This window comes from Salmo salar, chromosome ssa12 (assembly GCF_905237065.1).
Source record: "Salmo salar chromosome ssa12, Ssal_v3.1, whole genome shotgun sequence".
Taxonomy (NCBI): Eukaryota; Metazoa; Chordata; class Actinopteri; order Salmoniformes; family Salmonidae; genus Salmo; species Salmo salar.
In genome coordinates, this window is record NC_059453.1 from 90,012,280 (window position 1) to 90,032,099 (window position 19,820).

General features: G+C 37.6%; 1 protein-coding gene across 3 annotated transcripts in view; it reads left to right on the top strand.

Annotated features, from left to right (window-relative positions):
- The window catches only part of LOC106566113 (copine-5), a 285,747-nt gene that overhangs the window by 174,023 nt on the left and 91,904 nt on the right, over positions 1–19,820 (top strand). For all 3 annotated transcript variants that reach the window (XM_045691900.1, XM_045691901.1, XM_045691902.1), the window contains 2 exons: positions 12,476–12,579; positions 15,887–15,991. In XM_045691900.1, coding sequence (XP_045547856.1) covers positions 12,476–12,579; positions 15,887–15,991 — 209 coding nt within the window. The remainder of the gene's footprint in view (positions 1–12,475; positions 12,580–15,886; positions 15,992–19,820) is intronic.

Here is a 19,820-nt window from a genome sequence, read left to right on the forward strand (position 1 = left end):
ATCATCTATCTATCATCTATCATCTATCATCTATCTATCATCTATCATCTATCATCTATCATCTATCTACCAACTATCATCTATCTATCATCTATCATCTATCTATCATCTATCATCTATCTACCATCTATCTATCATCTATCATCTATCTATCATCTATCTATCATCTATCATCTATCTATCATCTATCTATCATCTATCTATCATCTATTTATCATCTATCTATCATCTATAATCTATCATCTATCTATAATCTATCATCTATCATCTATCTATCATCTATCATCTATCTATCATCTATCATCTATCATCTATCTATCATCTATCATCTATCTATCATCTATCATCTATCTACCATCTATCTATCTATCATCTATCATCTATCATCTATCTATCATCTATCTATCATCTATCATCTATCTATCATCTATCAATCATCTATCTATCATCTATCATCTATCTATCATCTATCATCTATCATCTATCTACCATCTATCATCTATCTATCATCTATCTATCATCTATCATCTATCTATCATCTATCTATCATCTATCTATCTAACATCATCTATCATCTATCTATCATCTATCATCTATCTATCATCTATCTATCATCTATCATCTATCAATCATCTATCATCTATCATCTATCTATCATCTATCTATCATCTATCCTCTATCATCTATCATCTATAATCTATCTATCATCTATCATCTATCTATCATCTATCATCTATCTATCATCTATCTATCATCTATCATCTATCTATCATCTATCATCTATCTATCATCTATCATCTATCTATCATCTATCATCTATCTATCATCTATCTATCATCTATCTATCTATCTATCATCTATCATCTATCATCTATCTACCATCTATCATCTATCTATCTATCTATCATCTATCTATCATCTATCATCTATCTATCATCTATCTATCATCTATCATCTATCTATCATCTATCTATCATCTATCATCTATCTATCATCTATCTATCATCTATCTATCATCTATCTATCATCTATCTATCATCTATAATCTATCATCTATCTATAATCTATCATCTATCATCTATCTATCATCTATCATCTATCTATCATCTATCATCTATCATCTATCTATCATCTATCATCTATCTATCATCTATCATCTATCTACCATCTATCTATCTATCATCTATCATCTATCTATCATCTATCTATCATCTATCATCTATCTATCATCTATCAATCATCCATCTATCATCTATCTATCATCTATCATCTATCTATCATCTATCATCTATCATCTATCTATCATCTATCATCTATCTATCATCTATCTATCATCTATCATCTATCTATCATCTATCTATCATCTATCTATCTATCATCTATCTATCATCTATCTATCATCTATCATCTATCTATCATCTATCTATCATCTATCATCTATCTATCATCTATCATCTATCTATCATCTATCTATCATCTATCCTCTATCATCTATCATCTATAATCTATCTATCATCTATCATCTATCTACCATCTATCATCTATCTATCATCTATCTATCATCTATCATCTATCTATCATCTATCATCTATCTATCATCTATCTATCATCTATCATCTATCTATCATCTATCTATCATCTATCATCTATCTATCATCTATCATCTATAATCTATCTTCTATCTTCTATCATCTATCTATCATCTATCATCTATCTTTCATCTATCACCTATCATCTATCTATCATCTATCATCTATCTATCATCTATCATCTATCTATCATCTATCTATCATCTATCTATCATCTATCCTCTATCATCTATCATCTATCATCTATCTATCATCTATCATCTATCTATCTATCATCTATCATCTATCTATCATCTATCTATCTATCATCTATCTATCATCTGTCTATCATCTATCATCTATCATATATCTATCATCTATCATCTATCTATCATCTATCTATCATCTATCATCTATCTATCAATCATCTATCATCTATCTATCATCTATCTATCATCTATCAATCATCTATCATCTATCTATCATCTATCATCTATCATCTATCTATCATCTATCTATCATCTATCTATCATCTATCATCTATCTATCATCTATCATCTATCATCTATCATATATCTATCATCTATCATCTATCATCTATCTATCATCTATCTATCATCTATCATCTATCTATCTTCTATCATCTATCTATCATCTATCATCTATCATCTATCTACCATCTATCATCTATCATCTATCATCTATCTATCATCTATCTATCATCTATCATCTATCTATCATCTATCTACCATCTATCATTTATCATCTATCTATCATCAATCTATCATCTATCTATCATCTATCTATCATCCATCATCTATCTATCATCTATCATCTATCATCTATCTATCATCTATAATCTATCATCTATCATCTGTCATCTATCATCTATCATCTATCTATCATCTGTCTATCATCTATCTATCATCTATCTATGATCTATAATCTATCATCTATCTATCATCTATCAACTATCTATCATCTATCATCTATCTATCATCTATAATTTATCATCTATCATCTGTCATCTATCATCTATCATCTATAATCTATCATCTATCATCTACCATCTATAATCTATCATCTATCATCTATCACCTATCTAACATCTATAATCTATCATCTGTCATCTATCATCAATCATCTATCTATCATCTATCTATCTATCATCTATCATCTATGTATCATCTATCATCTATCATCTTTCTATCATCTATCTATCATCTACCTTCTATCATCTACATCTATCATCTATCTATCATCATCTATCATCTATCTATCATCTATCATTATCATCTATCATCTATCATCTATCATCTATCTATCATCTATCACCTATCTATCATCTATCAATCATCTATCTATAATCTATCATCTATCTATCATCTATCATCTATCTATCATCTATCATCTATCTACCATCTATCATCTATCTATCATCTATCTATCATCTATCATCTATCTATCTATCATCTATCATCTATCTATCATCTATCATCTATCTATCATCTATCTATCATCTATCTATCATCTATCTATCATCTATCTATCATCTATAATCTATCATCTATCTATAATCTATCATCTATCATCTATCTATCATCTATCATCTATCTATCATCTATCATCTATCATCTATCTATCATCTATCATCTATCTATCATCTATCATCTATCTACCATCTATCTATCTATCATCTATCATCTATCATCTATCTATCATCTATCATCTATCATCTATCTATCATCTATCTATCATCTATCATCTATCTATCATCTATCAATCATCTATCTATCATCTATCTATCATCTATCATCTATCTATCATCTATCATCTATCATCTATCTACCATCTATCATCTATCTATCATCTATCTATCATCTATCTATCATCTATCTATCATCTATCTATCTAACAACTATCTATCATCTATCATCTATCTATCATCTATCTATCATCTATCATCTATCAATCATCTATCATCTATCATCTATCTATCATCTATCTATCATCTATCCTCTATCATCTATCATCTATAATCTATCTATCATCTATCATCTATCTACCATCTATCATCTATCTATCATCTATCTATCATCTATCATCTATCTATCATCTATCATCTATCTATCATCTATCATCTATCTATCATCTATCATCTATCTATCATCTATCATCTATCATCTATCTATCATCTATCATCTATCATCTATCTACCATCTATCATCTATCTATCATCTATCATCTATCTATCATCTATCATCTATCTACCATCTATCTATCATCTATCATCTATCTATCATCTATCTATCATCTATCATCTATCTATCATCTATCTATCATCTATCTATCATCTATTTATCATCTATCTATCATCTATAATCTATCATCTATCTATAATCTATCATCTATCATCTATCTATCATCTATCATCTATCTATCATCTATCATCTATCATCTATCTATCATCTATCATCTATCTATCATCTATCATCTATCTACCATCTATCTATCTATCATCTATCATCTATCATCTATCTATCATCTATCTATCATCTATCATCTATCTATCATCTATCAATCATCTATCTATCATCTATCTATCATCTATCATCTATCTATCATCTATCATCTATCTACCATCTATCATCTATCTATCATCTATCTATCATCTATCATCTATCTATCATCTATCTATCATCTATCTATCTACCATCTATCTATCATCTATCTATCATCTATCATCTATCTATCATCTATCTATCATCTATCATCTATCAATCATCTATCATCTATCATCTATCTATCATCTATCTATCATCTATCCTCTATCATCTATCATCTATAATCTATCTATCATCTATCATCTATCTACCATCTATCATCTATCTATCATCTATCTATCATCTATCATCTATCTATCATCTATCATCTATCTATCATCTATCTATCATCTATCATCTATCTATCATCTATCTATCATCTATCATCTATCATCTATCTATCATCTATCATCTATAATCTATCATTCTATCATCTATCTATCATCTATCATCTATCTATCATCTATCACCTATCATCTATCTATCATCTATCATCTATCTATCTATCTATCATCTATCTATCATCTATCTATCATCTATCTATCATCTATCATCTACATCTATCATCTATCATCTATCTATCATCTATCATCTATCTATCTATCATCTATCATCTATCTATCATCTATCTATCTATCATCTATCTATCATCTGTCTATCATCTATCATCTATCATATATCTATCATCTATCATCTATCTATCATCTATCTATCATCTATCATCTATCTATCAATCATCTATCATCTATCTATCATCTATCTATCATCTATCAATCATCTATCATCTATCTATCATCTATCATCTATCATCTATCTATCATCTATCTATCATCTATCTATCATCTATCATCTATCTATCATCTATCATCTATCATCTATCATATATCTATCATCTATCATCTATCATCTATCTATCATCTATCTATCATCTATCATCTATCTATCTTCTATCATCTATCTATCATCTATCATCTATCATCTATCTACCATCTATCATCTATCATCTATCTATCATCTATCTATCATCTATCATCTATCTATCATCTATCTACCATCTATCATTTATCATCTATCTATCATCAATCTATCATCATCTATCATCTATCTATCATCCATCATCTATCTATCATCTATCATCTATCATCTATCTATCATCTATAATCTATCATCTATCATCTGTCATCTATCATCTATCATCTATCTATCATCTGTCTATCATCTATCTATCATCTATCTATGATCTATAATCTATCATCTATCTATCATCTATCAACTATCTATCATCTATCATCTATCTATCATCTATAATTTATCATCTATCATCTGTCATCTATCATCTATCATCTATAATCTATCATCTATCATCTACCATCTATAATCTATCATCTATCATCTATCACCTATCTAACATCTATAATCTATCATCTGTCATCTATCATCAATCATCTATCTATCATCTATCTATCTATCATCTATCATCTATGTATCATCTATCATCTATCATCTTTCTATCATCTATCTATCATCTACCTTCTATCATCTATCATCTATCATCTATCTATCATCTATCTATCATCTATCTATCATCTATCATTTATCATCTATCATCTATCATCATCATCTATCTATCATCTATCACCTATCTATCATCTATCAATCATCTATCTATAATCTATCATCTATCTATCATCTATCATCTATCTATCATCTATCTATCATCTATCATCTATCTACCATCTATCATCTATCTATCATCTATCATCTATCTATCTATCATCTATCATCTATCTATCATCTATCATCTATCTACCATCTATCATCTATCATCTATCTATCATCTATCATCTATCTATCATCTATCATCTATCTATCATCTATCATCTATCTATCATCTATCATCTATCTATCATCATATATCTATCATCTATCATCTATCTATCATCTATCTATCATCTATCATCTATTATCTATCATCTATCATCTATCTACCATCTATCATCTATCTACCATCTATCATCTATCTACCATATATAATCTATCATCTATCATCTATCTATCATCTATCTATCATCTATAATCTATCATCTATCATCCATCTATCATCTATCATCTATCTATCATCTATCTATCATCTATAATCTATCATCTATAATCTATCAATTATCATCTATCTATCATCTATCTATCATCTATCTATCATCTATTTATCATCTATCTATCATCTATAATCTATCATCTATCTATAATCTATCATCTATCATCTATCTATCATCTATCATCTATCTATCATCTATCATCTATCATCTATCTATCATCTATCATCTATCTATCATCTATCTATCATCTATCATCTATCTATCATCTATCTCCTATCATCTATCATCTATCATGTATCTATCATCTATCATCTATCTATCATCTATCATCTATCTATCATCTATCATCTATCTATCATCTATCTACCATCTATCATCTATCTATCATCTATCTATCATCTATCATCTATCTATCATCTATCTATCATCTATCTATCATCTATCTATCTACCATCTATCATCTATCTATCATCTATCTATCATCTATCATCTATCTATCATCTATCATCTATCAATCATCTATCATCTATCTATCATCTATCTATCATCTATCATCTATCATCTATCATCTATCTATCATCTATCATCTATCTACCATCTATCATCTATCTATCATCTATCATCTATCTATCATCTATCATCTATCTATCATCTATCTATCATCTATCATCTATCATCTATCTATCATCTATCTATCATCTATCATCTATCATCTATCTATCATCTATCATCTATCTATCATCTATCATCTATCTATCATCTATCATCTATCTATCATCTATCTATCATCTATCTATCATCTATCTATCATCTATCATCTATCTATCATCTATCATCTATCTACCATCTATCATCTATCTATCATCTATCATCTATCTATCATCTATCTACCATCTATCTATCATCTATCATCTATCATCTATCTATCATCTATCTATCATCTATCATCTATCTATCATCTATCTATCATCTATCTATCATCTATTTATCATCTATCTATCATCTATCTATAATCTATCATCTATCTATCATCTATCATCTATCTATCATCTATCATCTATCTATCATCTATCATCTATCTATCATCTATCTATCATCTATCATCTATCTATCATCTATCTACCATCTATCTATCATCTATCATCTATCATCTATCTATCATCTATCAATCATCTATCTATCATCTATCTATCATCTATCTATCATCTATCATCTATCTATCATCTATCATCTATCTACCATCTATCATCTATCTATCATCTATCTATCATCTATCATCTATCTATCATCTATCTATCATCTATCTATCATCTATCTATCTACCATCTATCATCTATCTATCATCTATCTATCATCTATCATCTATCTATCATCTATCTATCATCTATCATCTATCAATCATCTATCATCTATCATCTATCATCTATCATCTATCTATCATCTATCCTCTATCATCTATCATCTATCATCTATCTATCATCTATCATCTATCATCTATCTACCATCTATCATCTATCTATCATCTATCTATCATCTATCATCTATCTATCATCTATCATCTATCTATCATCTATCTATCATCTATCATCTATCATCTATCTATCATCTATCTATCATCTATCATCTATCATCTATCTATCATCTATCATCTATCTATCATCTATCATCTATCTATCTATCATCTATCTATCATCTATCATCTATCTACCATCTATCATCTATCTATCATCTATCATCTATCTATCATCTATCATCTATCTACCATCTATCTATCATCTATCATCTATCATCTATCTATCATCTATCTATCATCTATCATCTATCTATCATCTATCAATCATCTATCTATCATCTATCTATCATCTATCTATCATCTATTATCTATCATCTACCTTCTTTCATCTGTCATCTACTTCCCTGTGGCTCAATTGGTAGACCATGGTGTATGCAACGCCAGGGTTGTGGGTTTTATTCCCATGGGTGGCCAGTACAAAACAAAGAAATGCATGAAATGAAATGTATGCATTCACTACTGTAAGTCGCTCTGGATAAGAGCGTCTGCTATATGACTAAAATGTAAAAATGTTCTATTATCTGTCTTCTCAGAATTGTGTAGTTATTGTTGTTGGTGCTCTTCTCTGTTTAATTAACATCTCCTACAGAACAATGCCGGTTTGTTTATTGCGTCTATGTTTCTGTTTTTATACACTGCGACTCCCTCCCAAATAGCACCTTATTCCCTACATAGTTCCCTATTTATGACCATGTCCCATAGGGGTATATGTAGGGAAATGAGTGATATTTTGGGTCCATAGCTTGTTCAGTGTGTCTGGAACAAACCAGCACATTGGTCCCCAGAGAGAGAAAGAGTTAGACAACAACAACAGTCTCATTTCGAATAACACTTGAATCCAAGATTTTGGAGGGAGAGAGAGAGAGAGGGAGTGAGATGTTTAAATAGCTTTGGCAATGCTTTGGCTCCCGAGTGGCGCAGCGGTCTAAGGAACTGCATCTCAGTGCAAGAGGAGTCACTACAGTCCCTGGTTTGAATCCAGGCTAAATCACATTTGGCTGTGATTGGGAGTCCCATAGGGCAGCGCACAATTGGCCCAGCGTCGTCCGGGGTTGGCCGTCATTGTAAATAAGAATTTGTTCTTAACTGACTTGCCCAATTAAATAAAGGTTACATTTAAAATAAATAAACATATGTTTCCATGTTGATTGGAATTGAATTTAGAGAGATAGAGAGAATCAAGGCCTAATATTAGGACTGTCATTCTATTAGTGATGGTGTCATGATGTAGACCAGGCAGTGGGTTATCCAGTTTTGTTATGTTTAACCTATCAATTACGTAGATATCTATCAAACATCACTACAGATGGTCATGTGGATCAGTGTCTACATATCAAATCAAATCAAATGTTATTTGTCACATGCGCTGAATACAAGAGGTGTAGACCTTACCGTGAAATGCTTCCTTACAAGCCCTTAACCAACAATGCATTTCAATAAATAGAGTTAATAAAATATTTACTAAATAAACTAAAGAAAAATAATAAATAAATCAATTAAAAAGTAACACAAGAAATGTACATAACAATAACGAGACTCTACACAGGGGGTACCGGTACAGAGTCAATGTGGAGGCTATATACAGGTGGTACCGGTACAGAGTCAATGTGGAGGCTATATACAGGTGGTACCGGTACAGAGTCAATGTGGATGCTATATACAGGGAGTACCAGTACAGAGTCAATGTGGAGGCTATATACAGGGAGGACCGGTACAGAGTCAATGTGGAGGCTATATACAGGGGGTACTGGTACAGAGTCAATGTGGAGGCTATATACAGGGGGTACCGGTACAGAGTCAATGTGGAGGCTATATACAGGTGGTACCGGTACAGAGTCAATGTGGAGGCTATATACAGGGAGGACCGGTACAGAGTCAATGTGGAGGCTATATACAGGGGGGTACCGGTACAGAGTCAACGTGGAGGCTATATACAGGGTGTTACGGTACAGAGTCAATGTGGAGGCTATATACAGGTGGTACCGGTACAGAGTCAATGTGGAGGCTATATACAGGGAGGACCGGTACAGAGTCAATGTGGAGGCTATATACAGGGTGTTACGGTACAGAGTCAATGTGGAGGCTATATACAGGGGGTACCGGTACAGAGTCAATGTGGAGGCTATATACAGGGTATTACGGTACAGAGTCAATGTGGAGGCTATATACAGGTGGTATCGGTACAGAGTCAATGTGGAGGCTATATACAGGGGGTACCGGTACAGAGTCAATGTGGTGGCTATATACAGGGTGTTACGGTACAGAGTCAATGTGGAGGCTATATACAGGGGGTACCGGTACAGAGTCAATGTGGAGGCTATATACAGGGGGTACCGGTACAGAGTCAATATGGAGGCTATATACAGGGGGTACCGGTACAGAGTCAATGTGGTGGCTATATACAGGGGGTACCGGTACAGAGTCAATGTGGAGGTTATATACAGGGTGTTACGGTACAGAGTCAATGTGGTGGCTATGTACAGGGGGTACTGGGGTTAATCGAGGTAACATATTAGCTAACCCTTCACCTAACCTTAACCCTTTTACCTAGCTCCAAACTGAACCCTAACCCCTAGCCTAGCTAATGTTAGCCAGCTAGCTGTCATTATATTAGTGATGGTCATATGGACCAGAATCTACCAGGACAGGACTGAGAAAAATTAATTTAGCATTGCTATAGGATCACTGGCTTCAGTGTTAGTTAGACATGGGGATTACTGACTGGTTGGAGAGCATGTCATCGGGAGTTAGGAAGGAACAACCTCCCCACCACCACCACCACCATCACCATCAAAATCCCCATCTCGTTGCCTTCTCGGGGCGCGCGGCCGTCACCGACGCTCGTTTAATGTGAGCGGGTCAAAGACACAATCTGAGGGCTACTGATCCCGTCTTTGAGCAGTCCCAGACATCCCAATATTTTCAAACAGGTTTGATTTTATCTGCACAAAATCTGCAAGGCTCTTGAAATGTGAGATGTGCAACGACAAGTTTTGAGAACAGTAATCAGCAATAGCCAATGAGAGTTGGCCAGAATGTGTAGACTGGAGGAGGAGCCATGACTACTAATAGTAAGTGTTTGTACTTGCCTTCAACCGCAGCCAAAATGTCAAATAGTTACAGCTCTGAAGCAATGTTCAATTCAAAATGTTGCCTAGATATTTCAACTCTGTTTGGGAAACGTAAATGTCTGGCTGAACGTTTATGAGGCTGCTTTGAGCCATAGTGTAAGGGCTGTCTTCAGGAATGGACCAAAATGCAGCAGAGTTAGTATTCATCTTTCAATTTAATTAGAAAGAACACTATACAAAACAAAAACAAGGAAACTGACAGCCAATAGTCCTGTCAGGTGCAACCACACTAAACAAGAAACAATTACCCACAAACCCCAGTGACAAACAACTCCTACATATGTGACTCCCAATCAGGAACAACGATTCCCAGCTGTTCCTGATCAGGAGTCACAAGACACACACCAGACTGCCACGTCCTGACCCCCAAACTACTACACCAGCTCCATCTGCTGGTCAGGACGTGACACATAGCTCATAGTTACGTTAAATCTAATCACATCGTTGATTTTGTGAGACAGCATGGTATAGAGAATCCTCATGACCAAGTGAAGAATCTTGTAATGTGGCCACGTTGTTTAGTGTACACACCACTACGTTGGCAAAACACAAAAAAATACAGGAAAGAACAGTCATTTAATGTTAGAGGCTCAGCGATTTCGAAATTCGTTTTTTTCCACCCGGCTTAATGAGCACTCATATTCATCCCTACTGCAACAGATAAAACACACATGAATACACACAAACACACACACACAGTGAGATGAAAGTGACTTGGTTGTAATTATGATGATAGTGGTGCATTTCTTAAACTGCAATATGCATGGTGCCTTTATTTGACACAGTAAACATAGCATACAGTACATAACATTATGTACTAATGATCTCAATCTCTTTCTGTTTTTCTTTCTTGTTCTCTATTTATCTCTCTCTGTCTCTCTCTCTCTCTTTCTGTTTCTCTCTCTCTTTCTGTATCCTCTCTCTCTTTCTGTCTCTCTCTTTCTGTCTCTCTCTTTCTGTATCCTCTCTCTCTTTCTGTCTCTCTCTCTTTCTGTCTCTCTCTCTCTTTCTGTTTCTCTCTCTCTTTCTGTATCCTCTCTCTCTCTTTCTGTCTCTCTCTGTCTCTCTCTCTCTTTCTGTCTCTCTCTGTCTCTCTCTCTCTTTCTGTCTCTCTCTGTCTCTCTCTCTCTTTCACTCTCTCTCTCTCTCTCCCTCTCTCTCTGTCTCTCTCTTTCTCTCTCTCTTTCTGTCTCTCTCCCTGTCTCTCCCCTCCCTCTCCTCTCTCTCTCTCTCTCTCTCTCTCTCTCTCTCTTCTGTCTCTCTCTTTCTGTCTCTCTCTTCTCTCTCTCTCTCTCTCTCTCTCTCTCTCTTCGTCTCTCTCTCTCTTCTGTCTCTCTCTTTCTCTCTCTCTCTGTCTCTCTCTCTGTCTCTCTCTTCTTTCTGTCTCTCTCTCTCTCTCTGTCCCTCTCTCTCTCTCTCTCTCTCTCTCTCTCTCTCTCTCTCTCTCTCTCTCTCTCTCTGTCTCTCTCTCTCTCTCTCTCTCTCTCTCTCTCTTTCTATAAAGGACAGCGCGACGATGCAGTTCTGTGCCAACAAACTGGACAAGAAGGACTTCTTTGGCAAGTCAGATCCATTCATAGTGTTCTACAGGAGTAACGAGGATGGAACGTAAGTCCCTGATGTGTTCTGGGGTTCTGGATTCTGATTCTGTATTAATGTTCTGTTCTAAAGCCAACGCAACACACACTGGCTTACTAACTATACAGCCAATATGCTGTCAGCTATAACCGAACCATCTTTACCCTAACAGTGTAGAAATGTCAGCTATAACCGAACCATCTTTACCCTAACAGTGTAGAAATGTCAGCTATAACCGAACCATCTTTACCCTAACAGTGTAGAAATGTCAGCTATAACCGAATCATCTTTACCCTAACAGTGTAGAAATGTCAGCTATAACCGAACCATCTTTACCCTAACAGTGTAAACATGTCAGCTATAACCGAATCATCTTTACCCTAACAGTGTAGAAATGTCAGCTATAACCGAACCATCTTTACCCTAACAGTGTAGAAATGTCAGCTATAACCGAATCATCTTTACCCTAACAGTGTAAACATGTCAGCTATAACCGAACCATCTTTACCCTAACGGTGTAAAAATGTCAGCTATAACCGAACCATCTTTACCCTAAAAGTGTAAAATGTGACAAATGACCGACTAAGAAAGGGATACAGCATAAGAGAGCAGGTGCTCATTTGAGCCAATAAGGGACTTACATACTGTAGCCCTGGAGCCAACCTATTACACGGCTGCTTACTGACTGTAACTCCACCGACGCAAGCTCTACCTCACCAATCACACTGACTCACTGTACTCTACAGCGAGACAAATGGTGCCGTGGATGATTGGTGCGGTGGAGAGATGGCACGAAGCAAGCAAACAGGCCTCTGGATAAAGAAATAAAACCCACACCAGCAATTACAACACCTTCCCATTATTCAACAGGCTGTGTGTGTGTGTGTGTGTGTGTGTGTGTGTGTGTGTGTGTGTGTGTGTGTGTGTGTGTGTGTGTGTGTGTGTGTGTGTGTGTGCGTGTGTGTGTGCGTGTGTGTGTGTCAGTGCGTGTGTATGTGCGTGTGTGTGTGCGTGCGTGCGTGCGTGTGCGTGCTTTAGTCATTCCCAGAGGGACTGTACTATACAACACCTCCCCATCCCTTAACAGTCTCCCAGAGTGCACTCTGTTCTCCATCCATTTAAGGGCCACTGGTTTAAATAGACCCTGAAAGTGCACGGTACAGATTTTTACAAAGTGTCTCTGCAGGAGAGAAGAGAGGGATACATGCAACACACACACACACACACACACACACACACACACACACACACACACACACACACACACACACACACACACACACACACACACACACACACACACACACACACACACACACACACACACACACACACACAGAGAGATACATTAGCACCCGGGGGATGCAGCTGAAGGGACCATGCTGTTTAATGACCTACAGACCAAAGGCAACGTGGACCTAGTAAATAATTCCCACTCCTCAGGATAAAAGAGGGAACACACACATACCACACACTCACACACACACTCACACACACACTCACACACACACTCACACACACACTCACACACACACTCACCACACACATACCACACACGCACACACACACTCACACACACACTCACACGCACACTCACACACACATACCACACACATACCACACACTCACACACACACAATCTGCAGAACATTTAAATCAGCTGAAGCAGAACTGAGGCGGGTGGATGCCCTGGGCGGATGTGTACTAATCATTAGGAGAGGTGTTCAGGAATCACAACAATATGCAAACAGCTATCGCACCTGTGAGGGAGGAGTTAGACACCATTATAAAGCGATGTCAGTAAATTAAACACACAGCTCTGTGTGGACAGCGATGTCAGTAAATAAAACACACAGCTCTGTGTGGACAGCGATGTCAGTAAATAAAACACACAGCTCTGTGTGGACAGCGATGTCAGTAAATAAAACACACAGCTCTGTTTGGACAGCGATGTCAGTAAATAAAACACACAGCTTTGTTTGGACAGCGATGTCAGTAATTAAAACACACAGCTCTGTTTGGACAGCGATGTCAGTAAATAAAACACACAGCTCTGTGTGGACAGCGATGTCAGTAAATGAAACACACAGCTCTGTTTGGACAGCGATGTCAGTAATTAAAACACACAGCTCTGTTTGGACAGTGATGTCAGTAAATAAAACACACAGCTCTGTGTGGACAGCGATGTCAGTAATTAAAACACACAGCTCTGTTTGGACAGCGATGTCAGTAAATAAAACACACAGCTCTGTTTGGACAGCGAAGTCAGTAAATAAAACACACAGCTCTGTGTGGACAGCGAAGTCAGTAAATAAAACACACAGCTCTGTGTGGACAGCGATGTCAGTAATTAAAACACACAGCTCTGTTTGGACAGCGATGTCAGTAAATAAAACACACAGCTCTGTGTGGACAGCGATGTCAGTAAATAAAACACACAGCTCTGTGTGGACAGCGATGTCAGTAATTAAAACACACAGCTCTGTTTGGACTGCGATGTCAGTAAATAAAACACACAGCTCTGTTTGGACAGCGATGTCAGTAAATAAAACACACAGCTCTGTTTGGACAGCGATGTCAGTAAATAAAACACACAGCTCTGTGTGGACAGCGATGTCAGTAAATAAAACACACAGCTCTGTTTGGACAGCGATGTCAGTAAATAAAACACACAGCTCTGTGTGGACAGCAATGTCAGTAAATAAAACACACAGCTCTGTGTGGACAGCGATGTCAGTAAATGAAACACACAGCTCTGTGTGGACAGCGATGTCAGTAAATAAAACACACAGCTCTGTGTGGACAGCGATGTCAGTAAATGAAACACACAGCTCTGTGTGGACAGCGATGTCAGTAAATAAAACACACAGCTCTGTTTGGACAGCGATGTCAGTAAATAAAACACACAGCTCTGTTTGGACAGCGATGTCAGTAAAGAAAACACACAGCTCTGTGTGGACAGCGATATCAGTAAATAAAACACACAGCTCTGTTTGGACAGCGATGTCAGTAAATAAAACACACAGCTCTGTGTGGACAGCGATGTCAGTAAATGAAACACACAGCTCTGTGTGGACAGCGATGTCAGTAAATAAAACACACAGCTCTGTTTGGACAGTGATGTCAGTAAATAAAACACACAGCTTTGACCACAGTGAATGTATCGGTCTCTCTCTCTCTTCGCTTTATCTTCCCCTCTGCTCTTCTATCTTTCTTTAATTCTGCCCAACTCCTCACCTGTCTCTTTCCCTCTCTCTTACTGCTACCTCCTCTCTCCCTTCCTCCCTCTTCTTCCATCCTTCCCTCCCTCTCTCTCTACCTCTCTCTTTCTCTACAGGTTTACTATCTGCCATAAAACGGAGGTTGTGAAGAATACGTTGAACCCAGTGTGGCAGTCATTCACCATTCCAGTCAGAGCACTCTGCAATGGGGACTTTGACAGGTATGAACTTACCCCTCGTCTTTCTCACCCCCTCTTTCTCTCTCTATCTTTCTCACACTCGCCCCCCTTGCTCTTTTTTTCTACTCCCCCCTCCCTCTCTTTCTCTCTCTCTCTCTCTCTCTCTCTTTTCGTACAAGGCCAAGTTGCTCAGCCTTCTGTGACAAATTACTCCACTCAAAGTCTGCAAAAATAAACCCAAATATCATCCAGGCTGAATCCCCATGTCTAGAAATGTATTAAGGGTGCCCCAGAGGAGTGTGGGTAAATGAGTTGGGTTCACTGAGTGTCAGCCGAACAATCACACATCAGCCATAGTGAGGTCATCACCCTGTCAGAACCAATCAGACACAGGGGATTGAGACGTGTTTCAGGAAAGCTGTGTTTCAGGCTGTGATTTGTAGACATTCAGACACAACAGAACTGACAGACTAATGTAATAATGTAGCGTGTAGATGCCCCCTGTCCTCTAATGGCTGATCTCATCAGTCAGCCAGTCAGTCAGCCAGTCAGTCAGTCAGTCAGTCAGTCAGTTAGTCAGTCAGTCAGTTAGTCAGTCAGTTAGTCAATCAGTAAGTCAGTCAGTCAGTCAGTAAGTCAGTCAGTTAGTCAGTCAGTCAGTTAGTCAGTCAGTCAGTTAGTCAGTCTGTCTATCAGTCAGTCAGTCAGTTAGTCAGTCAGTTAGTCTATCAGTCAGTCAGTTAGTCTGTCAGTTAGTCTATCAGTCAGTCAGTCAGTAAGTCAGTCAGTCAGTCAGTTAGTCAGTCAGTCAGTCAGTCAGTTAGTCAGTCAGTTGGTCTATCAGTCAGTCAGTCAGTCAGTCAGTCAGTCAGTTAGTCTATCAGTCAGTCAGTTAGTCAGTCACTTAGTCAGTCAGTTAGTCAGTCAGTCAGTCAGTTAGTCTATCAGTCAGTCAGTTAGTCAGTCAGTTAGTCAGTCAGTTAGTCAGTCAGTCAGTTAGTCAGTCTATCAGTCAGTCAGTCAGTCAATCAGTTAGTCAGTCAATCAGTCAGTCAGTTAGTTAGTAAGATAGTCAGTCTTTTTGTCAGTCAGCCAGTCTGTCAGTCAGTCAGTCAGTCAGTTAGTCAGTCAGTCAGTCAGTTAGTCTATCAGTCAGTTAGTCTATCAGTCAGTCAGTCAGTCAGTCAGTCAGTCAGTTAGTCTATCAGTCAGTCAGTCAGTCAGTCAGTCAGTTAGTCAGTCAGTTAGTCTATCAGTAAGTCAGTCAGTCAGTCAGTTAGTCAGTCAGTCAGTTAGTCTATCAGTCAGTCAGTTAGTCAGTCAGTTAGTCAGTCAGTTAGTCAGTCAGTCAGTCAGTTAGTCAGTCAGTCTATCAGTCAGTCAGTTAGTCAGTCAGTTAGTCAGTCAGTCAGTCAGTTAGTCAGTCAGTCTATCAGTCAGTCAGTTAGTCAGTCAGTTAGTCAGTCAGTCAGTCAGTCAGTTAGTCTATCACTCAGTCAGTCAGTTAGTCAGTCAGTCAGTCAGTTAGTCAGTCAGTTAGTCTATCAGTCAGTCAGTCAGTCAGTCAGTTAGTCAGTCAGTTAGTCTATCAGTCAGTCAGTCAGTTAGTCAGTCAGTCAGTTAGTCAGTCAGTTAGTCAGTTAGTCAGTCAGTCAGTCAGTCTGTCAGTCAGTAGGTCAGTCAGTTAGTCAGTCAGTTAGTCAGTTAGTCAGTCAGTTAGTCAGTCAGTTAGTCAGTCAGTTAGTCAGTTAGTCAGTCAGTTAGTCAGTCAGTTAGTCTATCAGTCAGTCAGTCAGTCAGTTAGTCAGTCAGTCAGTCAGTCAGTCAGTTAGTCAGACAGTCAGTCTATCAGTCAGTCAGTCAGTCAGTCAGTCAGTTAGTCAGTCAGTTAGTAGGTCAGTTAGTCAGTCAGTTAGTAGGTCAGTCAGTCTGTCAATCAGTCAGTCAGTCAGTCAGTCAGTCAGTTAGTCAGTCAGTTAGTCTATCAGTCAGTCAGTCAGTCAGTCAGTCAGTCAGTCAGTCAGTTAGTCAGTCAGTCAGTCAGTCAGTTATTCAGTCAGTCAGTCAGTTAGTCAGTCAGTTAGTAGGTCAGTCAGTCAGTTAGTCAGTCAGTTAGTTAGTCAGTCAGTCAGTTAGTCAGTCAGTCAGTCAGTTAGTCAGTCAGTTAGTAGGTCAGTCAGTCTGTCTGTCAGTTAGTCTGTCAGTCTATCAGTCAGTCAGTCAGTTAGTCAGTTAGTCAGTTAGTCAGTCAGTCAGTCAGTTAGTCAGTTAGTCTATCAGTCAGTCAGTCAGTTAGTCAGTCAGTCAGTCAGTTAGTCTATCAGTCAGTCAGTCAGTTAGTCAGACAGTTAGTCAGTCAGTCAGTCAGTCAGTCAGTCTATCAGTCAGCCAGTTTGTCAGTTAGTCTGTCTGTCTATCAGTCAGTCAGTCAGTTAGTCAGTCAGTCAGTCTGTCTGTCTGTCAGTCTGTCTATCAGTCAGTCAGTCAGTCAGTCAGTCAGTCAGTCAGTCAGTCAGTCAGTCAGTCAGTCAGTCTATCAGTCAGTCAGTCAGTCAGTCAGTCAGTTAGTCAGACAGTTAGTCAGTCAGTCAGTCAGTCAGCCAGTCAGTCTATACGTCAGCCAGTTTGTCAGTTAGTCTGTCTGTCTATCAGTCAGTCAGTCAGTCAGTCAGTCAGTCAGTCAGTCAGTCAGTTAGTCAGTCAGTCAGTCAGTTAGTCTATCAGTCAGTCAGTCAGTCAGTCAGTCAGTTAGTCAGACAGTTAGTCAGTCAGTCAGTCAGTCAGCCAGTCAGTCTATCAGTCAGCCAGTTTGTCAGTTAGTCTGTCTGTCTATCAGTCAGTCAGTCAGTTAGTCAGTCAGTCAGTCTATCAGTCAGTCAGTCAGTCAGTCAGTTAGTCAGTCAGTCAGTCTGTCAGTTATTCAGTCAGTCAGTCAGTTAGTCAGTCAGTTAGTAGGTCAGTCAGTCAGTTAGTCAGTTAGTTAGTTAGTCAGTCAGTTAGTTAGTCAGTCAGTTAGTCAGTCAGTCAGTCAGTTAGTCAGTCAGTTAGTAGGTCAGTCAGTCTGTCTGTCAGTTAGTCTGTCTGTCTATCGTCATCAGCGTGTCGTGCGTCTATCGCGTCAGTCAGTCAGTCAGTTAGTCAGTTAGTCAGTTAGTCAGTTAGTCAGTCAGTCAGTCAGTTAGTCAGTTAGTCTATCAGTCAGTCAGTCAGTCAGTTAGTCTATCAGTCAGTCAGTCAGTTAGTCAGACAGTTAGTCAGTCAGTCAGTCAGTCAGCCAGTCAGTCTATCAGTCAGCCAGTTTGTCAGTTAGTCTGTCTATCAGTCAGTCAGTCACTTAGTCTGTCAGTCAGTTAGTCAGTCAGTCAGTCTGTCTGTCTGTCAGTCAGTTAGTCTGTCAGTCGGTCAGTCAGTCAGTCAGTCAGTCAGTCAGTCAGTCAGTCAGTCAGTCAGTTAGTCAGTCAGTCAGTCAGTCAGTCGGTCTGTCAGTCAGCCAGTTTGTCAGTTAGTCTGTCTGTCTATCGGTCAGTCAGTCAGTTAGTCAGTCAGTCAGTTAGTCAGTCAGTCAGTCTGTCTGTCTGTCAGTCAGTCAGTCAGTCAGTCAGTTAGTCGTTAGTCAGTCAGTCAGTTAGTCTGTCAGCGTCAGTCAGTCAGTCAGTCGGTCAGTCAGTTAGTCGGTCGGTTGGTCAGTCAGTTAGTCGGTCAGTCGGTCGGTTAGTCAGTCAGTCAGTCAGTCGGTCAGTCAGTCAGTCAGTCCGTTGGTCAGTCAGTCAGTCAGTCAGTCAGTCAGTCGGTCAGTCAGTCGGTCGGTCGGTCAGTCAGTCGGTCAGTCAGTTGGTCTGTCAGTCAGTCAGTCAGTCAGTCAGTCAGGTCA